Source organism: Scomber scombrus, chromosome 20 (genome assembly GCF_963691925.1).
Source record: "Scomber scombrus chromosome 20, fScoSco1.1, whole genome shotgun sequence".
Taxonomy (NCBI): Eukaryota; Metazoa; Chordata; class Actinopteri; order Scombriformes; family Scombridae; genus Scomber; species Scomber scombrus.
Window position 1 is genome coordinate 6,383,286 of NC_084989.1, and position 14,428 is coordinate 6,397,713.

The 14,428-nt window shown below is 44.2% G+C and overlaps 1 protein-coding gene across 2 annotated transcripts in view; it reads right to left on the bottom strand.

Annotated features, from left to right (window-relative positions):
* LOC134002407 (partitioning defective 3 homolog) overlaps positions 1–14,428 on the bottom strand; it is a 348,507-nt gene that overhangs the window by 97,057 nt on the left and 237,022 nt on the right. For both annotated transcript variants that reach the window (XM_062441750.1, XM_062441749.1), the window contains exon 19: positions 11,253–11,484. In XM_062441750.1, the coding sequence (XP_062297734.1) occupies positions 11,253–11,484 (232 nt within the window). The remainder of the gene's footprint in view (positions 1–11,252; positions 11,485–14,428) is intronic.

Consider the following 14,428-nt stretch of genomic DNA (forward strand, 5'->3'; position numbering starts at 1 on the left):
GTGACCTAGATACAGTATGGCACACTGCATTCCTAATGGGCCATTTTGATCATTGCCACTCGCTCAGCTAGGCTGGTGGTGCATGCCTTAAACGTTAAAAAAAACAACAACCTCAGCATTCAACAAACATGGCAGCCAAAGTCTGCTCAGCTCTTCTAATGATGGCAACCGCAACTGTGAAAGTGGAGGTGCCAAAGTAGAAAAAAAAACGCCCAGAAAACCAGAATTTTGAAATAGCTGTACAAAATACCAGCGTTGAGTAGAAACTCCCAGGAATCAGAGACCTCCACTGATAATACGTTTGGTGATGTATTTAAAACTGCTTTCACCACCCACAACTTAGACCCATTAGAACGTGTAGGTGAGAGGAAATAGCTTCTAATTACTGTCATGATACAATGATACAAATTAATTTTCAGCCCTCTTTTCTTTTCATTTCTGTTTTGATTATCTTTGGCTTCTCGCAATTGTTTCCTAACTCATTTACATGCTGATGAGTCTGGAGACAGATGTCTTTTTGAAACGCTCCAAACGCCTGATTTCCAAGACGTTCGGTTAAAGGACGGACGATGGGAGAAGTGATGCAGGTTTTTCTGTCTAGTAAACGTCAGACTTTGAAATAAAGGCATGGACACACACCGGCCCAAGTGTTGTATTTGAGTCTATCGGAGAAAGGAGACAGCAGAACCGCTGATCCGTGATATACATCCCTCCAAGCATTCACAGGGAGACGGGAAAGGTCTTTCTGTCAATGCCACGATGAATCTCCAGGGCAGCTGGTGGTGGTGGTGGGGAGGGGGTGTACTGGTGGATATATGGAAAGAAAGTGGGAGGGAGTGACAGTAATTGTGAGTAAAGTGAGAATGAGAGACAGTAGGAATCTCATGGAAGCTCGGGGATAGTGACTGCACATCACGAGCAGGGTTAGATAAATAACCCTGGACACTCCTCTTCTGTCTGCTGGATTTCTACAGGGTGAAACTGCTGATTGTCCAAAAGCAAAATAAATGAATACCAACTGAGTACAGAACCACAAGTTTGTCAAATTAAACATACTGAATATTGCATTTCTGACTCTAAATGTCATTTATAAAACCTTAGTATAATAAATGTAAACAAATGAGACAGCAAAATCAATCGCATGCTTCTACCAGCCTCATTTATATTGTGGAATCCAAGCTGGATATTTGCTACACTGATTTGCAGCACACATTAGGAATAAAGTCTTTTGTGTAGCAAAGGTTGGTTTCGGAATGTCTTGCAAAGGCAAATGGTGTAAGGAGAAAAAAGAATCCATCCAATGATTGTTAAGACATTTCACTCAAAATGACAAATGTGGACCTCATGGTGGTGCTACAGGAAATATCAGGGGATCACTTAAGTCTTCCTTATCTGGGGAAATTGGATATCTAAATAAACTGTCATAAAAACTGTAGTTGATGAAATATTTCAGTGTAAACTAACCAACATTTCCCACGCACATTAAACGAAAGCATAACAGAAAATCTTGGGACAGAGGTAGAAGGGCTCGTGGTAATGTGGTGTAACAATACAACTTGTATGACATGGAAACAACAAATCGACCACGGTCTCATCAGGAAATACTACCAATATTGAAGTGATATACCAACCCTATCACCAGACAAGACCATCATTATTGGACTTTACACAATATATACACATGGCAACTATGATACAACCCAAAGTAAGGGAAATATAGTGGTTATGTAAATAAAAAGGCAAATCTTAAATCCAAGTCTATATCAGGACACAAAATGTGGTCCACTGTATGAAAGTCAGATGTGCTACACACCCATTCACCACCCCAACCTCCACAGTTACTGTCCAACTTGCTACATAAAGGACACACTACATCCAGAGTGTTGTCATTGGGCATATATTAGTAAATGTAGATCTGTTCGATATGGACATAATTCCAAGGTAAACTGTTGTAGTTGTTATCACACAGTTAAGTTGATACGATAGTGTTTGGCCCATGTATGGCACAGACAGTGAAATAGACCCTGTTGCACTGACAGACTGGAGGATGGATGCACTGGACCTGCTGGGAAATGATTTCTATTTACGAGCGGCTGCATCAGATACAGTATATGGATCTGACGCTGGGAAATTTCAACTGGCCTTCATCTGCTATTATGGGCTGTTCAGACCGACCATCATCACATACTTCCTCTCTCCCTCGGCCTCGCGTTCGCACCCTCCCTAACTCACAAACGAGCAGGTAAACAGCCCACACATCTTTGCTTTGGCAGTGAGAGCCCAATTAAGATTCCTTCATGACAAACATGGGGGGAGATCGAAATCCCTATACAGCCGTGAAAAGAATCTCCATTTCTCTGACACCTTCACCGAAGACAGGGGGGAAAAAAAGATCATAGTAGGAGAAAGAGAGAGAGAGGGGGGAAAGAGAGAGAGACAGAGAGGGGTAGAAAACCGTGAAGAAAAAAATAGACAATTTCTCTTTACATGCCGAACACATGTCGAGACGCTGACAGAACAAGAGGAGTACGGTTCCTGCCTTTAATTGGTTGCCTTTGATCGAAATCACAATTGTAATTCAACATCGATTGATATTACCTCTGTAATTCAAAAGCAATTTTCCCAGCTTTTTTTCCCTTTCTTTCTGGCCTTGACTGTGATTGTCTTCCTCCCCCCTGCCCCATCCTCTCACTCACATGTTAAGTGTGTGCGCGCATCAGCAGGTGGGAACTCAGTGGATGGGAAAGGTCATTTCAGCCAAAGGCCTCTATTTCATTACATGCTAAGTCTGGTGGATGGATGAGCAGACTAGCAATGAGTCCTACTGTAGCAGGCAGCCCGCTTCATTTGCATAGCACATAGGGGCAAATAAATAGCTTCTCCCATGTGCATTTCTCACTTCTGTCTCTGTAATATCAAGCATGCTTTGCATCTCTAATTCAACGTATAGTTTTTCCCTCTTCCTCAGACCAAAAACACACATTGAATATGGTTTATTAGGAGGGGGCATTAATGATTCATTTGTACTATTTAGAAAAAAACAAAATGGGATTGTGCTGCTCTCACATCCTTGAACGTGTTCTTAATGTTTTCTCGTTATTTTCGAATCCGCCTGTCCTCCGAGAGTCGACTCGCATTGGAACAGCCTTTCCCTGATTGATCAAAGCGATCTGGGCCAGAGTGGAAAAAAAAAAAAACATCAAAGTGGAATCAAAGTGTCTCAAAGAGTGAAAAACAAATATCAAACGGAGAGGGAGGAAGTTAAGGAACATCGGGCGCTTTCTGTTTGAAACGTCAAGGTTGATGTAAGGAGAGTGGATGTATAAAAAAGAGCTGGATGAGGTGTTAGCGGCGGGGCCCCCGTTCATTTCTGCTAACATTGCTCAGTAGCACATGAATTCAAAAAAGCCACTTCCTGCTGTAAGAAAATCACCCGAATCTTGCTCACACTTCCTGATCATTAAGCCCATAGAGTATGAACGCCAACGACTTCCACCAGTCGAGCCGGCTAACTTCCGATTTAGCCCTGCGTTAACTTGACTGGAATAAAACAATTTTATCATGCATCTTCTAGACTGTCCAAATGTTATCAGACCAAATTGATCAAATTCTGATAGTGAAACAAGTTGTGGGTGATGTGACTCATAAAAATGTATCCACTGATTTACAGATGTCTCTTTTACAATTTAATTCTAGGGGAAAAAGTCTTTTTGGGGCCCAAAAGCATCATGTGATGGACTCAGAAGTTGTAATTACACGGTTTGGCTACTATGTCAAATTGGCTTTAAAGCCTTTCTGGAGGCTTGGCATGGAGGGAGAGTAAAGTCAGAAAGATAACTGAGAAGAGAGGAAAAAGAGATGAAATTAGAGAAAAGAAGAGAAGGGTAAAGAAAAGGAAAGAAGAGAAGAGATGAGAAGAGAAGGGGATTGTTAGGTTTTCAATGGTGGGTCCGGGGTGTGATTCCACTGGGGTTGGATCATTAGTAGTCATAGGCCTGATAGAGTATGGAGGGGTGCACTGCTACACTTAATTTGAGCTCTTTAATAACACACTTTATGAATTCAGTCATGTTTGCAGCCCTCTGCCTGAGACACAGCGTGAGAGACATCGGTGGATCTCATTTCAGGCCGACAAGATTTCAGATTCAATTAACTGCATCGTGCAACACCACCTCTCCTCACGCACACACACACACACACGGACACCCACACACACACGGTCATATTTCCATCACTTCAGAGGACATTACATTTACTTACAGTCATTTGCTAGACCTAACGTTATCCATAACCACCACATACCACACATAACCATACCACACATCCACACCCTAACCTTAACATAACCCTAAACTAACCTTAACTTATAAAAAAAAAAAGAATCACTTTAAAATTAATGGTTTAGATTACAGGGACGTGCTTTTTGTCCTCATAAGGTAGGTGAGTCCCCAAAGCATGACTGTAAACAGATGTCCCCACAACATGAGGAATACCTGATACACACACACACACACACACACACACACACACACACAAACACACACACACACACACACACACACACACACACACACACACACACACACACACACACACACACACACACACACACACACACACACCAGACTCCCCTCTTCTCCCCATGCTTCAAGGTCTATCTCAGAGCACTGCATGATCATTCTAAACCTAATTACTCCAGGGCTGTCTGATGGAAGCCCAGTGCTGCCCAATCACATTTGCATCGAGTGGCCGAAAGCAGAGGAAGTGCAGCCGGACAGCCCACCACCCCCCCACCCATGCCTGAAACGACCATCCCTCATCCTTTCACAGTGGCTAAAGTCATACAGCATCCTCTCCCTCCCCCCCTCCTCCTTCAACCTATCCCTCAGCCCTCTCCCCTACGTCTGAGCGTGTCACCCCTGCCTAGAAATTGACAGTGACGTCCTATTTTTTTTTGACACCAGACACAAAGCTGCACTCGCCTTAACCTGGCGTACAGAATAGTTTAGTTGTTCTTTACTGTTTTCACCCCGCCGCCCTCCCTAGTCTCCACCACCGCCGCGCACAGTGACAGTGGCGCTAATCTTCTCGGTGGGGAGCTTTGTTGTTAGTTATTTGTCCCCCTGCTGGGCCTCTTTGGTACATGATTGGCAGGAGAGTAATGGGATGTCACACACAGAGGACATTTTTTTTGTGGAGGAGTTTTGCAGTTCACCCTCAAATGACCCCTTTAGAGTGCAGGGATCACACATCAGCTTTGAGGACACAGGGTGGTGAATCTTCTAAAAATGATGTTTTTGACCATGAAGTTGGAAAAAGCTGACCCCCTCTGCTCTGTGTAGTGCCCTTGGTGATATGATATTTCTTCAAGCTGTGCAGCTATTTGAAGGTGATATTGAGGTTTGACTTTTTTTGTGCCTTCACCTTCGATTAATGGCCTTTAATTGAGTACTTCATGAACTTGTACAGCACAGTGGGTGAGTTTCTGATGACATGATTGATTAACGCGACTGTTCTGATAACCAACTGCGTCTTACTACATCTAAGCTGTGTGCCCCCCTCTCTCTTTTCTCCCTCTCTCTGCTTTTCTAGCTGTCGGCACATTTCATGAGTTTTTGGATGTGGTTCCCCATCCTGCCACAGTTCAGCCTCACCTCATGTCTCTCTCTCTCTCTCTCTCTCTCTGTCTTCTCTCTTTCTCCCGTGTGAGAAAAATGTATTTTCTTGTCTCTTCTCTTTGTGTATGTGAATGGTGTGATGTGTACATGTGTAGGCTGTCCTCCTGCCAGGTCTCCATGGTGACGGAAGTCATGTGGCTCACGTCCTATTCTGTTCTGGTGGCACCTGGAAGCTGCTTGACGTCTGCTTCGTCACCTTCTTCATATATATTATGAGTCTGTTATTATTTTGTCATTCTGTTCAATGCTGTATTCTGACATTTGTGTTCTATTGCATCTATTGCACATCTGTCCATCCTCAGAGAGGGATCCTTCCTCTGTTGCTTTTCCTCTTCTTCTTGAGGTTTCTCTGTAAAAGGGTTTTTAAGGTAGTTTTTCCTTATTTGAATACAGGATCAAAGGACAGGGGATGCTGTTTTCCTGTCCGGACAGTAAAGCCCCCTGAAGCGACTTTGTGAAATTAGGCTATACAAATGAAATTGATTTGACTTTGACTTTGGCAAAGCTACACTCAAAAGGGAGGTCAAAGGTCAGGGTCAGCGCCACAAAAGCACCTCTGGACGTGACAGGAAGTCACTTTGCTGCTACCAGGCGCTTCAAAACAGTGAAACCTCGCCCCATATGGAGAGTATCATCACTGACCACCCGGTTGAGCTGATGTTTATTTTTTGCATCTCCGTGTTACATTCCTTTTTGTTTTTTTGTTAATGTAATTATCTTCTGTTGCATTACTCACACTATGCACTTTCACTCCAGCTGCCGGTCGTTGTCACGTACGGACTCCAGCTTGATGCCGTGCCCTGTGCTTGCCCTCGCTTACCTCGCCGCAGACATTATGATGAGTGAGGCAACGTGAAAGAAGGACAATTATCATTTTCTCTCAGATTACATTCAGCAGATGTCAGCGCCCACATGTGGAGGCAGCTAATTGCTGCCTCCAAATCAACTGTGGCATAACACTACGAGCATATGCGAGTGTGTATGTGAATGTGTGTGTGTGTTTCGGGGAAGGTGGACGGGAAGCTGTGTGCATTATGGAGAGAAAGTCATATGTTGATCCATCAGGCATGCTCTTGGCCATGTGTGTGTGAGTGTATGAAAAGCCAGGGCTAATGCGTGTGTCGTGTCGGTGCACTAATGATCAAATGGCTTACTCGCTATCAGCTGTTCACGCCCACACGAGCAGAAAGAATCATATGGTGTAAAAGACACGGAGTGGTACAGGAACACGCTAACTATCTATTCTCATGCTACATATGAGGTAATCATGGTTTCGTGGCATTGTATACATATTCTAGGCATGCAAATACACCCCCCCCCCCCCCCCCCCCCCCCCCCCCACACACACACACACACACCCAGCATGCTTCCACACTGCCTACAAGAATAATAAAGATTGAAGGATGGAAAGCATCCCTCTACTCCAGCTCTCACTGCTTTCCTTCCCACTCCACACGCCTCTCTCCCGCATCCCTCTGTGTAGCCTTGAGTGGGGCTGCATCTGCGGGGAGGAGCAGGCAGACGAGGTCCCCGGGGGTGATGGAGGGCAAGGAGGAAGGGGGAGAGCACGGCTGTCACACCGAGCTTCAGTGTCTGCTGATGGCTCGGCGTGAGGCATGCCACTTATCAGATTGGTGGGGAGAGTGGGAGTGGGAGTGGGAGTGGGGTGCTAGGGGTGAGTGTGTGCGTGTGGGTGAGGACACGCTGGGGAGAATGGGTGAGGGTGATGTCAGAGCCCATTAACACTGTCTTTTCATCTGCACACGCACACACACAAATTTACATGCACCTTCAAAATAAGCGCGCACACACACAAACAAACAAACACACACACGCACACACACACAAAACATAGAAAATCGCCAGAGATCCTCGATCCTCCCTCCAGGCGAACACAATGCCGTGACTGCCGCTGTGAAAAGCTCCCTTCTTTTCTCATTCCCCTTCTCCCTTTCCCTTTTCATCCTCCTTTCCTTTCCCACTCTCCCTTGGTGCCCCAGTTCACTCCAGTGCACACGCTCCCTCTCGCCTTCCTTCTACCCTCACCCAATTCACCATCACCACCACCGCCCCCCTACCTCCAACCTCTCTCTGGCCCCCCCATTCCCCTGTCCTGGCCATGCCTGCCAATTTTGCAGCCTCCTACTGCTCGTCTTCTTCATGCTACTTTTCCTGCAGTATGATGCATTTCTGTAGCTTTTGTCACACACACACACGCACACGCACACACACACACACACACAAACTGCACAAAAATCATTACATAGACACACACGCCTTATAAAAACATATAGAAGATACATAAAGAGAATGCATATGCAGAAGTGCTGCAAAAACACTCATCCAAGAGTCTAATTAACCCATTTAAATATTAATCTATTACATTATGCACTGTGTTTTAATGATTGAACACCCTTACTTATAATAAATGACTCGGATGGGTATTCTTTGCATGCACACACAGACACACACATTCACACACACACACATATACATAAACACATCAGTAGATGGAGATGGGGATTTGATGGAGGAGGTCAGTCAGTCACAGAGCAGATAAACAACACCTCATTAGGCATGTTGAAGGGAGTCTTGCAGGCCAGGCCGAGACAGCATTGTCTACTAGCATGCTAACAGGGCCCTGGGCAAAGCTCCCCCGACATCTAAACAAACCTGATAGGATCGGAAAGTAATGATCACATGTTATCCACTAGAAAGGACATGAATAATCACGTACAATGGTTTGAGGGAGGTGGGGGGGGTTGGAGTGTAATGCACTGTCCTGTGCTCCCTTATATCCCGCTAGATGCAGACGTGGACACAGTGATACATGCGTGCAACAGACATCCTTGAAATAACAGTGATGTCAATCTGCCTGGGGCTGGTTTTTTATCCTATGCATGCATGCACATCGCTATCCATTCATAAGATTATAAGCTATTCATTACTGCATGGTACAGGACTGTATACCAGGCAGTCTACCATCCTATCCTATAGGCGGTACAGTATGAATCCAGAGAGGCGGGGAGAACGCGGCTCTGCACTGCAGTTTCTTTTGCTTTGGGCTTTAGGCAGTCAATTTTCTTTCCATCACGCACTCACACACTTTCGGTCATTCTAACGCTCACAGTATTTATCTCACAGTCTTTCCCTCTATCCTCCCACCCCCTCTCTCTCTCTCTCCCTCTATATTAGGCCATCCTCCTTTTCCCCCTGGCTCTGATGTTAATGCACTCCCAATCAGGCTGTCCATTAAGCGGACGTGCGCTACACGTTCATCAGGCCGTCAAAAGCATGAATGCAAATGAGCTCAAATTGCAGCGCCCTGCAAACTCCTTGAAATCTCCTTAGATGGTAGAACGTGAGCGTGAGGCATGCCTGTGTGAGAAATGCAGGAAAAAGTGAGAGCTTGTCCATATTATGCAAATGGAAAGCACGGAGACAAGCATTACAAAGGATTAACCTAATCACGATGTCTTTTTGATGTTTTTGATGCAATGGTGAAACATGTGAAACCTCGCTAATGTAAATTCTGCGCGTGATCCGTAAAGCCTGAGAGTGTTGAGTTACTGTCAGCCAAACTCCTTTGTCATGCACAGGAAAGACTTCTCCATTTCTGAAATCACTGCCAAAACTTTCGCTAGATTCCCAAAAAAAAATGAGACACATGACAGATCTTTCACTTCCGTTCCCACTCCTCCCTTTTGACCGCGAGGCATTTCATATCACTCCATTTTGTTCTTTACAGAAAAAAAGTTTGTTATTGTATCCGGTGGGACGCGTTCTTTCTCACCTCGGTTCCTTGCCTCCTCTAACTTTCTAAACCTGTTAAGTGGATTGTGAGAGAACGGGGAGAGAATAGAAGAGGACAGTGTAGACGTGTGGGTGTGAGAGCTGTCACAGTTTTAAGTAGAAAATTGTTTGAGGTATCAACAAGGAGTAGGTGTAGCAGAGAAGATGAGAAGACAGAGCTTTGGAAGTTGGAGAGGCGGCGATGGTTCAGGAGGCTGCCTCTTTGCATTCAGGAGATGCGTGGCCTGCCGTTAAATGCGTGGAGCAGGGGGGATTGTCAGCGAGGCCTGCTGCGTGCCAGCTCTTAAGTGGCGGTGGCACTCAAAGATAATGAAGAACGATGATGAGGCTGAGGAAGGGCACGCCGAGGGCTCACGTTCCCCGCTAAAAATCGCCCGGCAGCCACCTATCAGGGCGAACACGCAGCCTCTCCAAAAAAGGTTTGCTAACGGCGCTGATAGTGTCAAACTTGTGGCTCAAATATCCGCTTTCATTTACTAATCCAGCACACTTCTATGTCAACATGTGTGCATCTCCACATATGCTCATGCCTGGTGTGCAACAGAATCTGAGCCTTTGTGAGTCATTATGCATTAACACCACAGGATGAAGTGACAGTTGAGTTAAAAAAAAAAAACACCCCACAAAAGTGAAAATAATGAAAGATAAGCGAGCTCCTCGCATTCCTCAATCATGACCTCGAAACACACTTGTCGTCTTTATTGTTCATTACCGAGCCGTGTGCCGCGATACGCTAACTAATCCCATTAAACTAATCCACATGAAAACAACTTACGGCACGATAACGGCTCGTGCCGCCTCCACCGTTAATTTATGCCATATTCAAATGTGCACACAACTGAAATAATGTGACTCCCCCACTAATTTTCCTTGTGGAAGAAGATACTGAATGGATACCCGCAGGATGTTTATTTTCATCTGAGACTTTCTTTGCACGTTTCTCCTGCTATTGTCCATGTACACAGCGGTCCAAACTAAGTCCACTCAGGGTAATGAACTTGTGTTTTGTCCATCAGTCCACAGTGGCAGTTGAATTATGTTCCAGGCTGTAAAACAAACCTAACAACCATCATTTCTACCAGCAGAGGTGTCTGGTTTGACTTTGCCTCCAGCTTCCTTGAGTAAATGAATGACAACACAGTGTTTTAGACCTATAGCAGGTGTGTGTTGCACAGTGAAAGGCGCATCCTTAAATTAATGCTTTTTCTAAACTGATGAATATTTAAAGTCTGTTGACAGCAGGATCATGTCACCTCTCCTGAACTCTCAAGGTTGTCTGCCTTTAAAATCTAGAGACAATTCTAACCTGAAGTCCTTTTTTTTATCATCTCCAAGGGTCTTTTATCCCCACAACCAAATCACAGCACCACATTAGCACCCGTATGGGCCCTCAACATTGTCTGCTGGTTAACAAATGCTGAGCATGTTTGGATAGGAGGAGCGCGCACATGGGATTATGAATAAAACATGTTGCCCTTATTAAAAATAATCTGGCTCAAAAGTGCCAGAGGCCCTTGAGGTCGATAACCCCCCCTTCCTCCTCCTCCTCCTCCTCTACGCTCACCCCCTCCATCTCGCAGAGTTCAAGGAGAGGGGTCCCTGATTAGCTCTGGCAACATCCACAGAACACATTCAAATTCTGTATGATCCTGTGGAGAATGTGTTCAGTGGAATTAAATAAAGCAGATAGCGATTAGCACTCGAGGCTACACGGGAGGGAGTTGTTTAGAAAGTTGGAGCTAATCTCCGTCTCGTTCCTACCTGAACATTTCGCCCAGGCCCTTCAGCACGCCTTTCTTGGCTTTGTTCTTGTCCTTGTCTTTCTCTTTGTCCCTTTCAGGTTTCTTCTTTTCCTTCCCGCCGCTCTTATCCCGCTCGCTCCCTCTGTCGTCTTTGGAGAGGCTGCCGTTCAGCCCGGGGCCCACGATGAGGTCGCCGCTGGTAGACATGGACTCGCGACCTGATCGGGAACTTCCCTCTGTGTCCTCGTCCACTGCAGAGAGGTGACAGGGGAGAAAGAGAGAGATAAGGGAGGGAGGAGAGAGTGTTAAATATAGATATGGAGAGGCATAATAGCACAGTCACACAAACACAGGGATAGAAATAAAAATAAAATATAACTTCAACTTCCACTTGACTCCCTGTAGATCACAATGCTTATTTGAAATCAGCAGACAAACACAACTTTTTTTCCCGCCTTCAGCACAGCAGTAACAAAGCATTACGTTTTTCTTGTGGTAACATCAGATGAACCATTAATGGAAAATCTGTGTCCCACAAGGTATAGCAGCTTTGAACAAAACACACTGAATTCATCCGCCTCATTAGAGCAGAATATATTTATATTGTACACCCTTTGAGAATACTGTTCAGCTGAACATATTCTCACTTAGCTGAAAGCCTCAAGTTATTTCAAATGTGTACATTTCACACAGCTCACAAGTGAACCATCTTTTTTCCTTCATCTGCTTGTTTCTTATTAAAAAAATGACCAAATAGTAGAAGCTCCTGTGAATCTGGTTCTTAATTTACGTCTGAACTCATTTCAACTCAGACATCAAATTGAAACCAAACTCCTTAGGTGCTTTAGGGTTGATTAAACTCAAAGTTTCCATCACATCTAATCAGAACTGATGTGCAAAATGTAATTAATCTGTCAGTAATTATACATTTAAATAATCTTGAAAAAAAAAAAAGGCTCCCAGGGATCTTAATTGCAAATGTGGGGTGCTCTGAAATCGGCGTAGCTCCTGTCTTATATGCTATATCTCTGGCTCAGAGGCGTGAGGTAGATGTCCTTCAGATTACAACTTATTACAGTCTTGAGCAATGTCGTCTAAGTTATGGTGTTTGATGGAGGGAGAGAGAGAAGAGCGCTTATCGTGATAGAGGGAGGGTGGAGATGGTGATGGATTTTCGCCATACGGGATGAGACAAGACTACGGGAGGGGAGGAGATGTTGGATTCACATTTCAAGGATGAACAGTGGGGTTTGTTTTCTCTTGTGATCTGCCGAGCTATCAGCTATTTCTTTCAGCTGCCATCTCTGAGGAAATTACTGAAATGGAATCTCAACATGAAGCACTGTATGGTAGAAATACAGAGAGCGAACCTGGCAGATTAAGCCTGCTCAATTATGCAATTCGTTGCTTCAACAGAGCCCCTCCCTTTCCCTCTTTCCACCTCCACATATTTTTGGGAGCAGGTTCTGGATGGGTATCAGCTTTATCACTCAATCTGCTGCCTGCTTATCAGTCACTTATGCGTAACTGCAGCAAATAGCAGCTGTAAGCTGTATCTGGCTATTTAAATGACTGAGATTAGCAGCAGTGCTAATGTCGCTACTGCTTAATGATGCCAAGCTGCAGATAACATACTGAACATTGTAATCCAAAGCCTCCCAAAGGGCACTGGTCATATTTATGTGTGTGTGTGTGTGTGTGTGTGTGTGTGTGTGTGTGTGTGTGTGTGTGTGTGTGTGTGTGTGTGGTGCTTGTGTGTTGTTGTGGCCAGGTACTTTACATGTATTCTTCTAAAGGCCTCATACTGAATGTAAGGGGTTAGGATTCTTTTTATATATAATTTGGTCCATTTTTTATCATCTATTAAATAAAGTAAGTCAGAAAAAAGTGCTATATCTTATCAAACAACCCCAGACAAAAGCCTTTAACACCATATATCAAAAGGTGAGGCCATCCACAGCAATTTAACGCAGCTGAGAAGACAAGAGTGTGCTAACCATCTCAAATGACAGCAGAGCCATTGATGAAATTGTCAGGAAAATGGAAGATAATTTGCAGAGACAGACAACCACAGGAAACATTTAGTCACTTTGGTGAAACTTTCCCTGCTTTAATAATCGAGGATATTCAAGCTGGCCTGTCAGTTAAGGTTATGACAGACAAGTAGAATTGCCGGTCTTGTGAAACACATGAAAGAAGGGGATTTTCTTTGCCCCAACATGTGCACATTTCCCCTGTTTTTTCTTTTTCATCTCCTCCAACGACGTGACACAAAGTAGCACAAGGGTAAGTGCATTTGCCCAGCAGGATATCTTGTGGGGACACATTTTCTTTAGGTGATGCCACATTCTTATTTTATGTAAATAAAAGTCTGGGAGCAGAGGAAGGCAGCGGCTTATCTGTCAACTTTGACTATTAACCTCAGTGACGAGCACAGACTGGCTGCTTTTATCTAAATTGAAAAACAGAGTTATTTGAATATCATGGGGGAGAATGCAATATACCGCAGCAGGGGAAATCGGTTGCTTTCCCCATTTTTCTTTGCCGAGATAAGACTGTATTTAGTGGCTTGCCGACAGAGCTTATGAGAACAAAGCGTTTCAGGCAAATAATTCCCTCTTTTTCAAATATCTCCCAGCTCTTTTAATGGAATCCTTTAATGGTGAATGGAAATTTATATCTAGCAATTACTCTTGTGGTGTTGCAGTGTTATTACCTGTCGGAAAAACGTAAGACGGCTGTCTCTCGATGCCCAACGTGTGTCTTTTTGTCATCAAACACCAAGTAGGGATGGATATATTCACTCAAACGGAATGTGTCATGTCTTTTTCTATTTCTGAGGTTGCCTACGTAGTTTAGAATAAAGTCAGGTAATTCTGGTTACAGTCCCAGTCAGGTACACAGGAAAACAAATCAGAGGAATCCTGGCAAAGTCGTACGGTGTTGCATGCCAAAACCAACTGGCAAATGCTGCAGCGAATACATGCATTTCATTTTTAATCGTATATGCTAGAATACAAACATATAATGTGTATAATAGAAACAGTTCCTGGCTAATGTGGAGAAACATTGAAATTTTTTCTTGCATGCAGTCTGTTAAAAAACATTGCAATGCACTTAAAGAGTATGCAAGCTCCTGGGAAAACATGTTGCCCCAGTCTCTAACAATTCCACTCAACATGAACTGTGTGAATA